Here is a 21,575-nt window from a genome sequence, read left to right as displayed (position 1 = left end):
CATTTCCTTCTCCAGGGGACCTTACCTACCCAGGGATCAAACCCTGGTCTCCCGCATAGTAGGCAGATGCTTTTACTGTCTGAGACACCAGGGAGGCCCTCTGTAAATCGAAGAAAATCTATAAATATGTAAAAACCATCAGACATAGTAACTGTTTGGCAAATGTTAGCTGTCTTCCCTTCCCTTCTCCCCTGTGTTTATTTGCAGTGCCTTTAAATATATAAATATATAAACCATTGTATTGAGTTGGCCAATAATTTCATTTTTCCATAAGATGTAATGGAAAAACCAGAACAAACTCCTTGGCAAACCCAGTAATTGTCATTTGTTTCATTGTGAGCTAAATAATGCTTTCCAGGTAGCTCAGTGGTAAAGATTCCACCTGCCAATCCAGGAGACACAGGTTCTATCCCTGGGTAAGGAAGATCCCCTGAAGAAGGAAATAGCAACCCACTCCACAGAGTCGGGCACGACTGAAGCGACTTAGCAGCAGCAGCAGCCAATATTCTTTGCTTGGAAAATCCCATGGACAGAGGAGCCTGGAGGACTACAGTCCATGGGGTCACAAAGAGTCAGACACGACTTAGCACAGGCTAAATACATGACTGATCTATAACACAGAAACTTTATTTAAACCACTCTTCCAGAACTGTAACCCTGACCTACATCAGGTCATTTATTTTATATTTTGCAGATACCTGCTTTTTTCTCTTTTTCTACCCACTCCCCCATGCTTTTTTCCTAAGGAAATCCAGATGGGCCCTGATCCATTCTCATACACTAACTAGCCTATAGCCTAGTTGAAATCAGGCCTTTCCTCACATGCAGATGATCTGTGCATAACAAAAGCTGCCTCCCGGCCATCGCCCACAGCTGAACTTTGTTACTCTGCAGCCCTCCTTTCATTTGTTTCTGATTGTTCTGCAGTGTTTACATATTGCCTATATTAGCGTGGTCTTCTATAAGAGTACAGGCAGAGGGCACACCCCCTCAATCAACTTCCCCTCTGAGCATTCAGCATCCTTTCTTCTTTAGTCCCCTTGCCTCTGTGGTACAAGCCATTTCTCTTTTATAAGATCTCATTTAAATAGGAAAGTAATTTATTAAGTAAGTTATTTTTATCTAAACATGAAACTCCCTTAATATTCTTAAAGAATTTCTATTGAGTATAGATCGGAGGCTTCCCTGGTGGCTCAGTAGTAAAGAGCCCGCCTGCAATGCAGGAGACACTGGACATGCAGGTTCAATCCCTGGGTGGGGAAGATCCCCTGGAGGAGGAAATGGCAACCCACTCTAGCATCCTTGCCTTGAGAATCCCAAGGACAGAGGAGCCTGGCGGGCTACAGTCCTGTGGGGCTGCAAAGAGTCAACACAACTGAGAACTCTGCGTGCATAGAGAGGAGGAAAAAAATACTCTGGAATATGTGGGTTCTCTTTTTTCTCTTTCTCTCCCCAGTATAGGAAAATCTCATCATGCCTGTTGAATTTGCAAGTTACATATTCCATTCGAGGTCCAGAAGGCACCAGGCTTGCTCCAGACCAAATATGGAAGAGAGGGCTCTCTGTCTCCTGTGTTCTTACAACCTTTTTCCTCTAAAACAATGTCTCAGAAAAGTTAGGGACTCTTACATCCCATCTGAGTCTAAATCCTGATTCTGCCTTTTGGAAGCTGGGAACTTGAGTTAGTATCTCTAAAGCTCAGCTCCCTTTCCCATCAGAATCACATACAGCACAGGCCATCCCAGCATCTTGGAATATATGTGAAAGTGCCCCCGCCCCCATCAGATGACAGAGACGTTTCAGGGCACGTCACTGCATTTGATGGCAGTGACTCTTCAGAAGCACCCTGGATGCCTGCTCCAGAAATGGCAGGACAGAGGGCCATAATCACTTGTCTGCTCTGGACATGCTGGTAGCCAGAGAAGGTTGGGTTTCACACCATTTCTCCCCATCTTCTTTCTCCTCACTTGCATACAGCCATCACTATGTTTTGATGTTCTCAGTCTCTGTTGTTACAGAGAAAATGTAAGGGGTAAACCCCTTCACCCTGAGTTTTGAATAAACGTCTCTGTTTATAATACTTTTGTAGTTACTCATTGAGGGAAGTATCATATAAATATGGATAGTTTTTAGTTTCTCTTCTGGCTTTATCTTCTGTGAGGCCAAAAATGGAGAGAAAATTCTGCAGAGGAGGATTCTTCAGGTCTAGACTTGCATGGACATGGCTCAAGTTCCTGAGTATCCCCTGATTAGCAGGAGTGGGGTGTCTGGGGAGCACTTCCAAATATGTATGCACAGAAATTCTTTTATCAAAAGAGGCTCCAATATAAATCAGCCAAGGCTCTCTTTGCCTTTATATTATATGCTTTTACCAGGGTAAAGCCTCGATTGTGTTTAATCCCAGTGACAGGTCTTGCCAATAGAACTGAACTCATCCGAGTGAGAGTTTGATTCTTATCTTGCATTCTTTTCTCTAGAGCCAGTGCAACTTCTGTACCCTACTTTAGCATTCTAGTCAAGAACATGTCAGATCGTGCATTTTAAAATTAAACACCCACGTGTATGCCAATCCATAAATAAGAAGTACACTTTGGCTGGTATGGAGGTGATGATATTAATACAGGCTTCATTTCCCTGGGTCACTGAATGTACCAGGCACGGCACCAATGCCTATAATAGACTGTGGCACATTTAATCTTTACAAATCTGTAAAAAGAGGTCCTCTGCACCCCATTTTTCAGATGACTACCCCCAAGGGGCTAGGTCACACAGCAAGTTAAGACAGAACATTGAATATTAAACCAGAAAAGCAGAGTCCATGGTCAGATTTATGAGATAGCTGAGGCCAGACCACGGTCTTAATAAGGGACATGCAGAAAGAGATCAGGAGCAGGGCTGGGAGAGAAATGTCCACAACTTAGCAGGTAGAGTCAGAGCACGTCTGATGGAGGCGCTGTGTCATAGGTGCCAAGGGTCTGTCACAAGGGAAAAGGCTGTGTCATCCCCCTCTGGACCTGCTGATTTGCTCAGCCTCAGTTATGAAACTACTCACTGCTATCATTTTTCACCCCTTGCTATAACTTTTTTTTTTCCTTTAAACTTTTTATTTTATACTAGAGTATAGAGAAGGCAATGGCACCCCACTCCAGTACTTTTGCCTAGAAAATCCCATGGACAGAGGAGCCTGGTAGGCTGCAGTCTATGGGGTCGCTAGAGTCGGACACAACTGAGCGACTTCACTTTCACTTTTTACTCTCATGCATTGGAGAAGGAAATGGCAACCCACTCCAGTGTTCTTGCCTAGAGAATCCCAGGGACGGGAAGCCTGGTGGGCTGCTGTCTATGGGGTCTCACAGAGTCCGACACGACCAAAGCGACTTAGCAGCAGCAGCAGCATAGCCAATTAACAATGTTGCGATAGTTTCAGGTGGGTAGCCAAGGGACTCAGCCATACATATACATGTATCCATTCTCCCCCAAACTCCCCTCCCATCCAGATTGCCACATAAGATTGGGCAGAGTTCCTTGAGCTATACAGGAGGACCTAACTGGTTATCCATTTTAAATATAGCAGTGTGTACATGTCCATCCCCAACTCCCTAATTATCCCTTCTCCCTATCCTTTCCCCGGCAACCATAAGTTCATTCTCTAAGTCTGTGAGTCTCTGTCCATTTTGTAAGTAGTTTCATTTATATCATTTCTTTTTAGATTCTGCATATAAGAGATATCATATATTTCTGCTGCTCTGTTCTGGGCACCTTTTTAAAGGGCACCTAAATTCTTTACTTTGGCCACCTCATGCGAAGAGTTGACTCATTGGAAAAGACTCTGACGCTGGAAGGGATTGGGGGCAGGAGGAGAAGGGGACGACAGAGGATGAGATGGCTGGATGGCATCACCGACTTGATGGACGTGAGTTTGAGTGAACTCCTGGAGTTGGTGATGGACAGGGAGGCCTGGCATGCTGCGATTCATGGGGTCGCAAGGAATCGGACACGACTGAGTGACTGAACTGAACTGAACTGAAATTCTGTAAGGGGGAGCTGCTTTATATAGAAGCTAATTTGGAATCAAAAGAGCATTGGTTGAACCGTATTTGAGAACCGCTTAATAGCACTGTGCTCATTCATGAAGGGTGGGACAAAAATAGAAAATACAGTTCTGATTTTGAGGGTCCAATTCACTATGTAACATCAGAGCAACAGAGCTAAGAATCTGTCTGATGGATAAATACTGCGCACACAGAGCACCCCTCCTCCTCTTTAGCTCCCTCCCTCACTCCCCTGTGGCCCCTCCCCCATTACAGAAGAAACTGTGGTTTACCCACCACAGACTGTTTGGGCTGTGAAAAAGAGGCCAGATATGATTTTACATCTTTGGGGTCACACAGCTCTCAAAGCTTCCAAAGCTGAAGCCAGTCTGAGCTCCCTGGAGCGCATCAGGCATTTGTACAGAGAAGGTTGAGTGTGGCTTCTGGTCTGAAGGGGAAAGGAAGCTGGGGGAACTTCAGGAGGGCCCCCAAAGTCTTCTTGGCTATTCAATCTCTCTTGCAGTCAACTTTGGAACTTCAGGAGGATCTCAAAGTCTTGGCTATTCAGTCTCTCTTGCAGTCAACTTTGGGTGTGTTCAATGTGAGTGGATAAGAAACAGATGAATGACACTGCTGTTGTGATCACATACCAGTTTCAAGATGATGAAGAAGGAGGTTTAAAGGGTCCAGAATCCTTTGCAAATAATTCAGGACATTCCAGGCAATATCTGGCAGCTTCCCTCCATCCCCAGACTGGGGACCATTTGTTTGGGTGACACACCTGCCCAGTACCCTCCCCGCCTGCCCACTTAGACTGCTAAGCCCCAGAAGATATCTGTGAATGGAGTTTATGTGTTCTTATTTTGCTCCAGCTGAAATAAAGGGATTGAGTTTCTAGGAAAGGCAGACTTTATTGGAGGACTCTGAACCTTTCCAAAACCTCCAAATAGAGAAGAGGAAAACTTGGCAGACCTGAGCTTTATTAGCCACAGATCACTTACAGTGATTGGATATGTGTTTTATTCTATGGTTGTTCTTAATGCATGTGAGATAATTAATATTAATTATTAGTAAATTTATTAAAACTATTAATAGTAATTTTAGCCATTTCTTGCATGTGTGATGATTTCATTTACAAAGCATACTCTGTAGATATAAGTTGTATTTATAGACCTCAGTATACATATTTACACATGTAATGTTAGAATTGCCTACATCATGAAAGTACCGAGAGCTAAGGGAAGATGCAAGGAGGCACACCCACCTGGGAACTAGGAGGAAGTCGGAGTTCAGAGGTTTCCCAGAGCAGGCAAAAGTAATATGGAATGGAGAATTACAAAAGGACATTTTAGAGTTAGGGGGTGGTGAGAGGGGCTGCCCTCTTTTCTTTCTTTCTTTCTTTTTTTTTTTTGTTTCTTTTTTAATGTGTATTTCAAATAAGCAGTGAGGTTTTCTTTCTTTTTTTTTTGGCCGTGCCCCACAGCATTTGGGATCTTAGTTCCCCAACCAGGGATTGAACCAGCACCCTCTGCACTGGAAGCACAGTCTCAAACACTGGACTACCTGGGAATTCCTGGGGCTGCCTTTTAGAAAGAGAGAGGAGAATTGATGAAGATTCAGAGATGAGAAAGAAAATGGCTCACTTATGGAATTTCTATGCTGTGATAAGCTTATTGCAGTAAAAAATAAAAAATGATAGGGCAAAGAGTGGAGGAAATGACCACTTGAACCAAAGGTCTATTTGGCCAAATCATACGTAGATCAGGTCAGAGAGGTGGGAATGTCTGGTCAATGTCTAAAGGATGTAAGTAAAGGAAGTGATAGAATTATATTTGTGTATTAGAAAGACCACTGGGCTGCAGGTATGGAAGTTAGTCTCTGATGGGGCTTGCAGATTGCAGGGAGGAGGACAGTATTTGAGGAAAATAAACCAGTTTAATTGCTGTTGCAAGAACCCAAGCAAGAGAAGGTAAAGGACTGACTAATATAATGGCCGTGGGGAGAAACATAAAGGTTTCTGTTTGAAAATAGAGTTGACCGTACATGCGACCTAACGTGGAGCAATGAGATGGAGAAGTCCAGAATGATATTCTGCTGGTTAAGTAAATAGGGTACCATGTAGTAAGACAGGGACCCCAAGACAGGAGGAGCCCTGGGAGGAAGAATGACAAGGTCTCTCTATATTGGACATGTTGATTAGACATTCGGGTCAAATGTCCTATATGGAACTCAGGAGTGAGGTCTGCATTTGGAATAAAAATTTGAAACTCAGCAGCATAAAAATTGTCATAACTACATGAGAGTGAGCTGACCCTGAGAGATGTGGTAAGTGAGACCAATCCAGGAGGAAAGAGGAAGAAGAGCCCACCAGAGAGATGGAGCTGATGAGGGATAGGATCTGGAGTTATCCCCATTTATAATTGAGGAAAGGGACTCAAAGAGATTCAAAGGTTCACGGCTAGGATGCAACCCAACCATAACTGACAGCCAGCTTTTGGTAAAGAATCTACCAGCAACGAAGGAGACCTGGGTTTGCCAGCTTTTGGTAAAGAATCTACCAGCAACACGGGAGACCTGGGTTCAATCCCTGGGTCAGAAAGATCTCCTATAGGAAATGACAACCCACTCCAGTATGCTTGTCTGGAGAATTTGGTGGACAGAGGAGCCTGGCAGGCTACGGTTCATGGGGTCACAAAGAGTCAGACGCAACTGAGCGTCTAACAACACTTTTCCTGACTCCAAGGTCTATGCTCATATTACCAAACCATGTTTATTTACTACCTTTAAGATAACACATGGTTCCTCACCATTTTGTAGGAGAGGCTCATTGCAATTCAGCCTGAGAAGTGCAAAAATAGAGGTGAATGCTAAGAGCCCCCATTCATAAACAGAATTCTCTGTGCTCTTTTTTTGTACTGTGTAGTGAGCTGGGAGCTGGCTGGAATGTGTATAAATGGTTTTTTCTAGTAAGACGATAGCACAGTCCATTTGGAGGGAGAGATGAGCCACCACGGAAATACCCAGTCCCACACATGCCTGCGGCTACCCTCTTACATTCCCAACCTGGCTGGAGGCACTCAAAACAAAACCTCCTGTTCCCTCCCAGGACCACTGGCGCCTGCAGCCTGCCTCCTGCCCCTGCCAGAGGCTTAGGCCAAGCTTGGGATGATGGGATGGGGGAAGGCAGAGCGGACGTTGCTGGAGCAGCTCCCTGCCCTGAACCCAGTCACTGTCCCCAGAAAGGTGTGAGCAGGCGCCTGGGTTTTATCACCACAGGGAAACTCAGCTGACTGTAGCCCTAGATGAAAAGTCAGCCAGTGGCATCCACTCCTGGAGACAGCTCGGATACAGACATGAAAAGAGGCAGGAGCACATGGAGAGAGACTTCTAATCCCAACTCCACCATTTCTGATCCTTGTGATCCTGGGTAGTTCGATTACAGTCCCCATTCTTGTGTCTTCACCTGTAAAACGGACTCTGTGTGTTTGACTCCATGTATTAGTAGGATTATTTTAAGTCTGAATGCAAATGTACATTCAGAAGTCACTTGATGCCTAAGTGACTACCCAGCTCATCCTGTTCTCCAGTGCCTACTAGATTGTAAACAGGGATTATGTCATTTACATGGCTCTCAACACCCATCTTTCTTTTTATATTTAAAACAGTAGTTTGAAGTCAGTGTGTATCCAGTAAGTAGTTGCTGAATATTTACCCAGCTAATGTAAGATATTATAGATAATAGCCATTGAATATAATCCATGAAGTTGGCAATCTGGAGAAGCCCCCAATAATGTTGGCCATAGGTCAAAGAGTTGTTAGAGCAAAGTTGGGTACTTAGAGATGCCCCAAGAAGCAACCCCAGACAACCCCATGAGCCCCAGGCCATGTGAGGGCAGAGTCTATGTTGAAATATTAATAGTGTTCTGGAGAGTTCCGATTGGCCAGCTAAGGGAGAATGACTCAACTTTCAGGAATCAGAGAATCTCAAAGACAAAAGAGATATTAAACATCTCTAGTCCAGGCTATTTTATGGGTAAGGAAAATATAATCTGGAGAGAAAAATAAGTTGGTAGATCATAGCTTAGATCCTTCCTGGACCTTGCAATTACTCCTTTTGTATTTAAGAGTTATTTGACCTCCTTCAGCTTAGATTTCCGCATTTGTGGAGTAAGTATAATAATAGTATCTATCTCATTGGGTTGTCATGAGTATTAAATGTGATAATGTCTGTAAAGTGCCTCGAAGAGTCTGGCATGTAATAAATCCACAATAACTGTTAGCAATTGCTATTTCATTACTTATTATTATTATTTCTGTATTATTATTTCTTCTTTCTGACTTTGAGGGTGGTTTCACTGAGGGTTTTTTCTGTCATTGGATTTTTTAAATGGAATCTTTGACAAGCAATAGGATATGCTGTTGCAAAAATATACCCATCCTTCAGACCTTGTGAACTTTTATGTAAAGTGGAGAATTTAAGCCCTCGTGAAAATTGAGATGCTTGCATAGCTTCATGCCTCTGAGGCTTGTTACCTGGGATACCCTCCCTGTCCACCTAAGGAAGCGCTTATTCATCCCTTAAGACCTGGCTCCCACGTGGCCACCTCTGTGAAGTGCTCGCTCTCCTCCCAGGCAGTCTGGGCTCCTACCACACTCCTCACCCAACTCACTGTAGCACTTGGCATGTTTTGTTGTAATTTGTTAATTTCCACCTCTGTCTACCCAGTCTGACCAGGAGCACCTTATGGAAAAGGGCTGTGCCTTATTGTTAATTCTTCTTCTTCTCCTCTCTCCTCCCTTCTCTCTCCTCACTGTTCTTCTTCTTTTTCTATTATTATTATGCCTTATTATTTTATTAACCTTGTCGCTGATCTTAGTGCCTGTCATAGAGTGTGCAACCAAATATTTTGTTTTATTGTAGGTTTTTATAACTTTATTTCTATCACACATAATTAAACAATATGTCAAAGGTTTCCATACAATTCATACTAAATTGAATGCTCATGTAACATCACCCATTAAAAGGAATATTCCAGAAGGGAATATTACCAGTACCTTTTAAGTGTAAAATTTTGACTTTACGATTTAATAAATGAAATTAAAAGATGCTTACTCCTTGGAAGGAAAGTTATGACCAACCTAGATAGCATATTCAAAAACAGAGACATTACTTTGCCAACAAAGGTCCATCTAGTCAAGGCTATGGTTTTTCCAGTGGTCATGTATGGATGTGAAATTTGGGCTGTGAAGAAAGCTGAGCGCCAAAGAATTGATGCTTTTGAACTGTGGTGTTGAAGAAGACTCTTGAGAGTCCCTTGGACTGCAAGGAGATCCAACCAGTCCATTCTAAAGGAGATCAGTCCTGGGTGTTCTTTGGAAGGAATGATGCTAAAGCTGAAACTCCAATACTTCGGCCACCTCTTGCGAAGAGTTGACTCATTGGAAAAGACTCTGATGCTGGGAGGGATTGGGGGCAGGAGGAGAAAGGGACGACAGAGGATGAGATGGCTGGATGGCATCACTGACTCGATGGACATGAGTTTGAGTGAACTCCAGGAGTTCTAATGAACAGGGAGGCCTGGCGTGCTGTGATTCATGGGGTCGCAAAGAGTCGGACACGACTGAGCAACTGAACTGAACTATTTTCTTGTTGTATTTTGCTTAATGTTCTAGTTCTTAAAGTAAGTTTGAATCATGATTTGGACATGGCTCATTGGCACCCCACTCCAGTACTCTTGCCTGGAAAATCCCATGGATGGAGTAGTCTGGAAGGCTGCAGTCCATGGGGTCACTGAGGGTCGGACAGGACTGAGCGACTTCACTTTCACTTTTCACTTTCATGCACTGGAGAAGGAAATGGCAACCCACTCCAGTGTTCTTGCTTGGAGAATCCCAGGGACAGGGGAGCCTGGTGGGCTGCCATCTATGGGGTTGCACAGAGTTAGACACGACTGAAGTGACTTAGCAGCAGCATGATAAATAATCCTCCCAAGTTTATAACCCCTGAAAATATGATAAACTTTGCTTCTATATCAGCTTCTGTGTGCTCTGCTGAGTCACTCAAACTCGTGTCCAGTTGTTTGTGACTCCATGGACTGTAGTCTTCTGGGCTCCTCTGTCCATGGAATTCTCCAGGCAAGAATACCGCAGCAAGTTGCCATTTCCTTCTCCACGGGGTCTTCCTGACCCAGGGATCAAACCAGCACCCACTGCATCTCCTGCATTGGTAGGCAAATTCTTGAACTCTAGGCCACCTGGGAAGCCCATGTCATCTTCTACTTCATTATTAAGAACGTTGACTAAATTAAACCAAGAATGCATCTAGAGGCTTCCTTCATGGTGGTGGTGGTGGTGGTTTAGTTGCTAAGCCATGTCCTACTCTTGTGACCCCATGGACTATAGCCTGCCAAGGTCCTCTGTCTGTAGGATTTTCTAGGCAAGAATACTGGAGTGGGTTGCCATTTCCTTTTCCAGGGGATTTCCTGACCCACAGATCGAACCCAGGTCTCCTGCACTGCAGGCAGATTCTTTACCAACTGAGTTACCAGGATGTGTACTTAATGGTAGCAGTTACTTTCGGCTATGGCCATTCATCCCAGTCACCTGACTATCCCGTCATACCTTCCTCATTTCAAGAACTAATGTTTACATGATATTTAACACATAATAAGCTGTTTATAGGTGACAGCTTATTTTATTTTCATGAAAGTCCTACCACATTTATATCATTGTTCCCATTTTGGAACTGAGGAAACTGAGGCTTAGAAAGATTCCCTTTCATAAGGTCACCTGGCTAAGAACATGGTAGTCATGATAGAGTGAAGACAGGCCTTTGACTCAGTCCTTTCTTTCTCCTCTCCCTTCACAAGTCTATAGGGGGAAACTTATCAAAACTTTTGCACCTGAAGATTCCCTAACCTACGTGTCATCAAGGCCAGGAGGTTGGTTCAGTCTAAGTGAGTCTCTTTTGGCTCTAATGACCCTTGCTTTCTGCCCTTTAAAGGTAAATGAAGGACTCAAAGAAGCAATGGTAGCCTAAAATCAGGAAGAAATACAGAACAGGAACAAACACAGAACCTGTAGAGCCTGACTGCTTTGTGTTTTTATAACCTTGTGTATATTATGTATGCTGTTTCATGGGCTTCCCAGGTGGCTCAGTGGTAATCTACCTGCCAGTGCAGGGGACACAGGAGATGTGGGTTCAATCCCTGGGTCAGGAAGATCCTCTGAAGGAGAAAATGGCAACCCTCTCCAGTGTTCTTGCCTAGAAAAATCCCATGGACAGAGGAGCCTGGTGGGCCACAGTCCACAGGATTGCAAAGAGTCGGACATGACCGAGCAACTGAGCATGAGCATGTATGCTGTTTAAGAGTCTCTGCCTCAGTTTACATATCTGAACAATAGGAGTAATGACAGAATCTTCCCCTTAGGGTTATTGTGGGGATCAAGTGATTTAATTCCTGCAGTGTGCTTAGAATAGGGTCTTTAATAAGTACCCAGTCAATTGTAGTGGTTGCTGTTGCCAATAGCACATTATTGCTGGAAAGTCAGTGTCCTGTATGACACCCGTTACTAGTGGAGTAAAATGTGCTCCTTCCCGTTGAGTCCCAGAGCAGCCTTCAGGCCAAGATAGCCATCAGCAGGGAAAGGGCTTTCACAAAATTTTTCTGAAGTATTTAGGTTTACTGCAGAGGATTAAAGTACACATAAATACACGAATGTGCACTCAGTCTAAACAAACTCTTACTTGTTTTCTCCCAGAGTTTGGGAGTAATTGGAGGTGCTCTGGGGAGCATATTTCTGTATCTGTTTCCTTGCTGTAGTCAGGATGTCCAGTGAGAAGCGTGTGCCCTTCCAAATGAGTGAACACAGGCAGGAATCAACGCAGAGCATTCTGGACAGTCAGACAGAGCCTTTACTGCCATTTCTGAGCAGCAGAGTCCAGTCTGCCAGTGGAGTTTGGCAAAAACTGATACAGAAACATCTTTAAATCATGGGGTTTGAGGTGCAGGGACAGTTGGGGGGGCGGGTGGCGGGAGTGATGCAAAATCCTCCTAAGCAATTTATACAAATTTTGTTTGTTTTTAAAAAGCATATCCTAGAGTTTGAGGCTAGTATCTACTTGGGCTCAACTCCCACCTCAGCCATTTACAAACTTTGTGACTGTGGACAACATGCCACCTCTCTGAAACTAATCTGTCGAATGGTGCTGGAAGAATTCTGGACGAGAAGGGGTGCAGGGCATGAAAAGAGATGGCTTGACTTTGGTGGGTGTCCACGCACCCATCTAGACCCCGGGGCTTACGTGCTTATGGGCATGGGCTGTCTTATTCACCCCACAGTGGCTCAGGCATTGCAGAGTAGGGCAGTAGTTTCTAGAGCTGGCATGTGATAAAATTTTCACTAGCAAAGACAACGTGATAAAAATGAATACCGTTTAGCATGTGCTGCTTCTGTCTGGAACACTCTCTATATCATGTACATATACAAACACATATATATGTACAAAATACAGATGTATATATGCTCACACCTAAATAATTTCTGTGTATGTTTTCACCTTAATTCAAATATCACTTCTTTAGAAAAGTCTGACCCCTAGGTTGCATTAGGTACCTCACTTAATGAGCCCTTATAAAACCATTTGATATTCCTTCATTCACTTATCACAGTTTGTATTTATACATTTGAGTGATACCCATCTTAGGGTGACCAGCTGTCTCTTTTGCCTAGTACTGAGAATTTTCTAGGACATAGGGATTTTAGTGCTAAAACTGAGAGAATCCTGGCCAAACCTGAATCATCAGCCCCCCTAGTCTACTTTGCTCTTAAGAGAGCGGTTCCATGAAGGTGGATACTGCACTCTTTTCTGTACATTTACTTTCAGTGCCTGGATCACAACAGGAACTCAGGAAACATCTGCTGAACCCATCAAGAAATGAGTGAATATAAAATGGTCCTTCCTTGCAGGGAAGAAAAACCAGAAAAGCTCTTTACCCCTGAGATTACGTTAGGTGTTAAATTTACCCTTTTTATAAACTATCTTTATTTGACAAAATTTAAAGTTGATAATATTGTATAGTCTCCTGCCTTCCCTCACCCCCTTCCTTTCTGGGGATTGGAACTCCTACTGATTTGACTGATTTCACTCATTTAATGAAAAGAGAACCAGAATAGTTAGAAGATTTATCCATATGCTGAAGTTCTGTACTATAAACTCCATGAGGGCAGAAATTATAGATATATTCAGTTCACTTTGTATCCCTAGGGCCTGGCATAGTAAGAGCTGAATAAATATTTGTAGAATAAATGAATGCATACATTCTCTGCCCAGCTTCAGGACACTCAGGAGTAGACCCAATGCACCTAACTCCCTTTTCATCCTTACCTTCTCATACACCCTCCCACAACCATAACATCACTTCAGCATTCACCCCCACTGGGTGGATGAGAAGCTCATGCCTTTCCAGATCAGGAATCACGTGGTCCATCCCTGCCTGTCCTGTCTCATCCCTTGATGTACTTTCCTAACACCTAATGGACTTCCATGGTCTGCTACAAAAAGACATTGCCATATCTTGAATACCAAGAGCATCTGTCTCACCTACATGGCTTTGTTCAAGCTATCCCCTTGACCTGGAATGCCCGTTCTGTTTCATCTTGCTAAATCTTACTAGTCTAAGTGTATGTCCCATTCTCTAAGAGCCACAGTCTGGACCACTTCATTCCTTACCCAGTGTGCCCTCCACAGCATTCCATGCTTTGTCTTTACCATCCCATGGACCACACTCTTTTCTATTTGACTCTTTACTTATCTAGCTCCCCCTAAATGAGGAGTTTCTTGCAGACTAGAGCTCTTTCTCATTCATCTCCGTGTCCCCAGTCAAGAGAGATAGTGTGCTATTAGGTGTCTAATAAATGTTTGTAGAAATAAGGGGAGGTATCAGTTATCTCTTGCCTTTAATATTTTAGGTGGGAAACAAACATAAGATCCTCATGACACACAACAGGACGTGTATTTTTGTTCACAAGTCTTATCAGTTGGCTGAGTGGTTCTGGTGATCCAGGCTTGCCAGCTGCTGGTTGACTAAAAGGATTTGCTGATCCGATTTTGGCTGTCTCATGTATCTGAATCATCACGTGTGACAACTGGACTGACTCAGCTTTCTGCATATCTGTCCAGAAGGCTCACTGGGGCATGTACTCATGGCAGAGGGAGAAGAGGAAGAACAGGAGCACACAGTTCTTGAGGTTTTGGCCTGAAAACTGGTACCTAATGTCACTTCTGCTCGATTCTGTTGGCCAGACCGAGTGACAAAGTTGATCCAGACTCAAGGGATGGGGACCCCACCTGTCAATGACAGGGGCTGCGAAGTCACATTGCAGAGCAGGTGGATGCAGAGAGGGCTAGGAAATGGGGACCACGACCGCAATCAGTTCACTACAGAGAGGGAGCCAGCCAAGGACTGTCACGTCAGTTTCTTTCCAAAATGATCCCTTTTGTTACCTTGACACCTGGATGAGTTTATCAGAAAGGTTCTTAAAGAAGAAGCCAGGCCCATCCTTTGGCAGGAGTGACTTCCCCACCATCAAAGGTATTTAGCAAGAAGCTGAATTCCATGGTCAGAGGGACCTCACATGGGAGGAAGATAAGACTGCTTCTAGCCTTGAGGGTCAATATTTTCACATACTTTTCCCCTTTCTTTCCAGATCAGCAAAAACCCAATCTTTGTACCAGGTGTCTGGGGCCCTTATTTCTCAGCCATGGTCCCTGGGTTCTGGCTGAATGAAGGTGGTCAGAGCATTACTGGAAAACTGGTAAGTTGACCCTTTCTTCCTATGGTCTTTAATGTTTTTCCACCCTTGACTAGTCCATTTTGTCATATTCTTTATACCCAGTATCTGAAAGATTTGCAGACTCTTAAAGCAGAATTAACTTTTCCTTAGCATACAACCTCACATATGGAGCATATGCAGCCTGTGTTTGCCAAAGGAATAAATGTTGGTCCAGGCATTGATGACTAACCGATCTTCTCACCTAGCTTTCTTTTCACATAACAACCCATTTTTCTCATGGCAACAAGAGTGATGTTCTACTGTGTGAAAAGGACTGTGTTAATTTCTAGCCAGCATCCTTCACTGGTTTCTCATAGCCCTGGGGGCATAGTTCAGATAGTTTTCTGGGCACATCATTCCCTTTGTGGTCTATCCCTTCCAGTCTGGCATGTGAACTTGTCACTACGGCTGGATTGCCCTACTCACAGCTTCCCCGTGGCTCATGTTATTCGACTCCTCTATGTCTTGGTATATGCTCTGCTTGGAGAGTTCTTTGTCACTTGCTAGCTTTACTTGATCTTTAAGACATAGCTTCAGTTCTTAGCACATTCTGAGATAATCTGTATTTTCCAGAAATCTAGGAGCTCTTTAAAGGTATGGACCATATCATACTTCTCTTTGTATCCAGCCCCATGCAATCCCTGGGTCAGGAAGATCCCCTGGAGAAGGGGCATGGCAACCCACTCCAGGATCATTGCCTGGAAAACCCCATGGACAGAGGAGCCTAGTGGGCTACAGTCCATAGAGTTGCAAAGAGTCAGATACGACTGAAGCGACTTACATGCAGGAGCTCTTTAAAAGTATGGGCCATATTGTACTTTTTGTATCCAGCCCAGTGCCTGGTTCATAAAAGGTGCTTAGAGAAAATGTGTTGAATTCATGGGGTCATCTCATAGGGAAGACAGAAGATCAATAAAAATGAGATGTGTACTATACCTAAGGTATAAGACGCAGAGCTGGAACAAAGCTAGATTAAGAAATTCTTGGCAATAGAGACAGTTATGTGCTGAGCTTTAATGATAAATAGGGACCAACCAGACAAAGAAAGGCAGGGATATTTCCTAGGTAGGAGAACTGGCATAAACACAAAGTTATCTGAGTGAAAAAATAACAAGGCATGCTGCTGCTAATTAGCTTCAGTGGTGTCCGACTCTGTGCGACCCCATAGACAGCAGCCCACCAGGCTCCCCCGTCCCTGGGATTCTCTAGGCAAGAACACTGGAGTGGGTTGCCATTTCCTTCTCCAATGCATGAAAGGGAAAAGTGAAAGGGAAGTCGCTCAGTCATGTCCAACTCTAGCGACCCCATGGACTGTAGCCCACCAGGCTCCTCCGTCCATGGGATTTTCCAGGCAAGAGTACTGGAGTGCGGTGCCATTGCCTTCTCCAAACAAGGCATATTTGAGTATAATTGCAAACTTTCAGTTGTGGCATAAACTGTTCTTAGAAAAATGGCTTGCAATAAAATTGGGAGAACTGATCAGGGACCCCACAGAAGAAGACCAAGAGGAACAGGTAAAAGATTGGAAGAGTGACAGATGTTGTCAGATCTCTGTTATAAAAACTGGCTAGTAGCCCTCAGGAAGAAAGCTTAGGTGTACATAGCCCAACAAAAAGAGACTAGCTTCAATAGACTGACCCACTGACAAAAAGCCATGAGAGCTTGAATGAGAACAGTGGCAATAATGACTGAGAATTGAGGTCGAGAGATCAGCAGACCTTTGAGGGATTAAATGTGGAAAAGCAAGAGAAAATGAGACCCAGACTCGGTTACCCAACCTCACATTTACTATGTTGTATTGAAATCATCTGTTTATGGTCTGCTCCTCTCCAGCTCTTCTGAATGTTCAGCCAAATCAAAAGTGGTCTGATCCCAAGCTGAATGTGGATACAAATGACCATGAATTTCCATTTCTCAGTGTGTTTGTATATTAATCTTAGATGCCTTGTGTTCTCTCTCAAAGTTGGCGGATGCATAGGTGTGTGCCTCCACTCTTATGCCGGGCTATTAAGATATATGAATTAGTCCCCTAATAGTCCCAGGTTTAAGGAGCTCGTTTTCTAGTAGAGAAGTGTAAATTAAATAACATTCGATTGTTCTCAATAGAAAAGTTGAGAAGAAGACATCACTCTGTGCCAAAGGCGCAGTGGGATTGGAACTTGACGATCTCCTATTTAAACGTAGTGTCATGTCTTTTACACAACTTTTCAACTTAAATATCCACTTCCTTTCTGTGACACAAAGAAAACCCATTACTGAAACAAACACCTTTACAAGCCCACATTATGGTATAATTACCTTGGAAGACTCAGAATTCATAGCAGACACAACCTAGAGTCTTTTATAACAAAAAAACAAAACAAAAAAAATCACTATTTTTTATCACTATTTTCATTAAACTAACTCTTTTTGCAGGATGCATTGTCCATGAAGCTGTCCGTCAACGGGTTTTCAGAGACTCAGTATGCCAGTTGAACATCTGTGTCAGTCAAGAAATGCTTTTCCTAGTATTTGGCTTAGAGTTTGTTCCGTTGCTATGGATATAAGCCATCTTTGCCCAAACATTATGATGTATTTTGGTGGACAAGAATTGGTTATGCCTACTTCCTGAGCCTGAAATTAAAGCTTAAAGAGTGACTCTTTTCTGACCATTAACAAAATCTTCATAAGTGTCCACTATGGTTTTTGAAAAGAATCATGGGAACTGTTGGCCTTTATCTAGTTAGTTGATTTTGCACCATCAGTAAAGCTGCATATAGAGTTCTACTTTAGATAATTCTATGTATATAGTTTCATTGGACCTTGGGATGGAGCATGATTGACCCATGTGTTACAAAAAGCAAAATCTAAGGAAGTCCAGAAGCTAGCAAAATGGAGCAAAATCTGAATCAAGAAAAAGACAGACTATCCAATAAAGCATCAGTTCAAAGAGGCCAAGCAAAGAGATATAAACCACCTAGAAAATAGAGATATAAAAAGAATAGCAATGATGATGCTAATAATAATAGCAACAATAATTGTACCTTATTGAGTGCATTTTCCCATGGGAAAGATTTCTATATATAATCTTGTTAATCCTTGAGTGATAGTCATAATAATCACAATGCCTAATATTTATTTTGAAGACTTATTTAGTCTCTATTACAAGAGCCTTTCATGTACTATTTTATTTAATCCTCTTGGAACTCCGACAGGTTAGGTACAGTTGTTATCCATATTTTACAGATGAGGAACTGAAACTCAGGGTCTCAAGCACAGCCTGGAGTTTCCTGACGCACTGTTAATGACCTTTTTATGTGATTCCTTTGCCACTTATCTTTCCTTTCTATTTACTTATTCTGGTTCATGTTTTGTGAATTCTTATCACTGGTTTTTCAGCATATTGTCATTGTACAGAACACTATAAGAGGAAGTTACATCTCTTTTGTTCTGTGTTTCATATGTACACCTTCTCTCATATACTTTGTTTATAAGAGTCTGCTCTATTATTATACTGTCCAGAATACATTACAAGCATGCAGTCATAAATATATCATCTGAAGTGGAAGAGAAGAGACAGAAGAAGAAAAGGGAAGTAAAGGAGAGAGGGGGAAAAAAAGAAATAAAATTTATCTGAACTCTAGATTTGGAAAAAAAGATATTTTGTCTTATTTTTGCAATTAAATACAGATCTTCCATCACAAAGCAAAGTCTTTCATTCCAAGTATATGAATAGATTGGTACTTAAAAAAAAAAAAAAAAAGTCTCCATCTGGTTAACTTCAGGATGAAGAAAAAAAAAATAGGATAGAATCTTTTCTGGCTCTGGAGTCCTTGCAGTTTCATCTGCCTGAGATTTGGGCTTGTTTTCCACTCATTTCAAACTTGTGCAGCCGATATTTATTTCCTCTTAGAAAGGCACATACCCTGTTCCCATGGATGATTTATTTCAGCTCACCAAACACCCATCAAAGACTGTCTCGTGCTTGTCGATACTCTTTCCAGAATAGCTGTGCAAAAACCATCGTTTTTTGCCCAGATTTTTTCCACAGAATACCAACCCATGCAGTCACTGTGTCCAGATGCTGAAGCTTATTTCCAACTGGACCTCAGCCATCCTTCTCTCCAAGCTGTCTTCTCTATCTTACTTGAAGTCATTTTTATTGGGGCAGGCACTGGGTAAAAGAGACTAGGACAGATTCCTAAGCTGTGCCTGTGGTACACTGGCTTTCTGGGACACCAGGGCTTGGTGGAAATTAACATTGAATTGCTTGGAGTCAGAATTTAACTTTATAAACTTGAGCCACAGGGTTATGTGACCTGCTGCTTGCTCTTGGAGTTTAGGATTTGTGCATCATGAGTGCCTATCTGCTTCCTCCTTTATCACCAATGCCCTTCAGCCTGGGGCTAGCCTCAGGGGCTCAGCCAGTCCTCCATAACTGAGTGTATACAGAGTACATCATGCAAAACGTTGGGCTGGATGAATCACAAGCTGGAATCAAGATCACCCAGAGAAATATCAACAGCCTCAGATATGCAGATGATACCACTCTAATGGCAGAAAGTGAAGCGGAACATCATCAAGAGCTTTTTGGTGAGGGTGAAAGAGGAGAGTGAAAAGGCTGACTTGTAATTCAGCATGAAAAAAGCTAAAATCTTGGCATCTGGTCCTATCACTTCATGGCAAATAGAAGGGGAAAAAGTGGAAGCAGTGACAGATTTGGTTTTCTTGGGTTCTGAAATCACTGTGGATGGTGACTGCAACCATGAGATTAAAAGAACCTTGCTCCTTGGAAGGAAAGCTAGAGCAAACCTAGATAGCATATTAAAAAGCAGAGACATCACTTTGCCAACAAAGGTTCATATAGTCAAAGCTATGGTTTTCCAGTAGTCATGTACAGAAGTGAGAGTTGAGTCATAAAGAAGCCTCAGTGCCAAAGAACTGATGCTTTCAAATTATGGTGCTGGAGAAGATTCTTGAGAGTCCCTTGGACAGCATGGAGATCAAATCAGTCAATCCTAAAGGAAATCAACCATGAATATTCATTGGAAGTGTTAGGGGAGTGCGTGATTTCCTCAGTTCTGTCTCCTCCCAACAAAAATTTGAAGCGATGGACCAGCATTACAGCCCTCAGACAGACCAGTGTTACAGCTGTCAGATGGATCAGTGTTACAGCTCTGTGTTACAATTCAGTATTATTTAGAAAATAAAGGAGAATACATCCTCAAGGCATGAGGGCATGATGACCCAAAAGACATGAAGAGAAGAGAGAGACCCCGGTCCTTTGGCTCCTCTTTTTATGTTTTTTCTTCTCCACCTAGGCCTGCCCTTTGTAAATTGGACGAGCCAGGAGTGCTGTTTGTTCTACCTGAGGTCCTCACTCCAGTCCTCAGACCTTCCTTTGTTCTATTTTCATGGGCTTCTGCCTTCCTTGTCTTTTAGCCACTGCCATTCTGGACTCCCTTTTCCTATTCTAACTACCTAGCAGAAGTATTTATACTGAAGCTGAAGCTCCAGTACTTTGGCTACCTGATGTGAAGAGCTGACACAATGGAAAAAGACCCTGATGCTGGGAAATAGTGAAGGCAAAAGGAGAAGGAGCAGTGGAGGATGAGGTGGTTAAGTAGCGTCATTGACTCAATGGACATGAATTTGAATAAGCTGCAAGAGATGGTGGAGGACCGAGGAGCCTGGTACACTGCAGTCCATGGGGTCACAAAGAGTCAGACGGGACCTAGGGACTGAACAACAACAACTGAAGAGCTTAGAGTGTACACAGCTTACAGAGATAAGCGTACAGAGATCCAGCTTACAGAGATAGTGATGTCACTACCTGTGACTTCATTTAGTCACTGTTTCCTTCCTGTTACAGAGAGATTTCCTGAGGGATTACTCTGGGCCAGGCAAGGACATGGTCACATGATTCCTGTCCTCCAGTAGCTTATCATCTAATGGGAAAGTTGGATACAGAACTGGTAATTATAATTTATTGTAGCACATAAAAGTAAATTGCACTACCCCTACAGTCGACTGGAAGAATCTGTTCTATGCTAAGCACATTCAGGCCCTCGTGAAGATTCAGGATTTTATCTGATCTTCACAGCATGTTTGTGTGGTCAGTTTTATAAGTGTTACTAGTGACTAAATAGGCTCAGAACAGTGAGGTAACTTGATCAAGATCTAACAGCTATAGGTGGTGAGAGCCTTGATTCAAACCCAAGTCAGCTACTGGAAGCCCCAGATCTTTCCAGAAATGGACCTGACTTTTGTAGAGCTGCCTTTCTGAATTTTTTCTTACAGTTCTCTTGTGCACTTCCTTGAGAAGCAATTATTTTATCAGCTAGTGTGACTTTTCTTTTCAAGTGTATTAAAACACATAGTTAGTAGACTTTGTAAGGTCATGAAAGAGAAAAGTGTGTGAATCAGTGTTGGCAGGATCTAGGTGTATAGAGATAGGTGTGTTTCATGCCAAGCATCTCACATTAGCTAATTGGACCGACTTCATGGATACAAAGACCAGCTCTGCATAAACAGATGCTTCTCTGTTTCCTCCTCCTGCCCAGGCCTTCACTTTTTTTTTTTTTTTTTCTTTTATACATCCCCCTAGATCCTGCTCAGCTTCCTAATTACCTTCTCAATTCTAATCTTTCCCCCTTTAACCCTGGGGTATTAGTTTGGGCTGCTATTAAAAGCAAGTTCGACGGACCAAGTGGCTTATAAACAACAGAA

At 42.9% G+C, this 21,575-nt stretch overlaps 1 protein-coding gene across 15 annotated transcripts in view; it reads left to right on the top strand.

The window, feature by feature from the left end:
* FGGY (FGGY carbohydrate kinase domain containing) overlaps positions 1-21,575 on the top strand; it is a 525,569-nt gene that overhangs the window by 334,041 nt on the left and 169,953 nt on the right. For all 15 annotated transcript variants that reach the window (XR_011564145.1, XM_070780298.1, XM_019957367.2 and 12 more), the window contains one exon: positions 14,742-14,849. Coding sequence is in view for 14 of the 15 variants with exons in the window: in XM_070780298.1 (XP_070636399.1) it covers positions 14,742-14,849 (108 nt within the window). In the remaining variant the exon portion in view is untranslated. The remainder of the gene's footprint in view (positions 1-14,741; positions 14,850-21,575) is intronic.

This window comes from Bos indicus, chromosome 3 (genome assembly GCF_029378745.1).
Source record: "Bos indicus isolate NIAB-ARS_2022 breed Sahiwal x Tharparkar chromosome 3, NIAB-ARS_B.indTharparkar_mat_pri_1.0, whole genome shotgun sequence".
Lineage (NCBI taxonomy): Eukaryota > Metazoa > Chordata > Mammalia > Artiodactyla > Bovidae > Bos > Bos indicus.
This window is presented reverse-complemented; position numbering and strand designations above follow the sequence as displayed.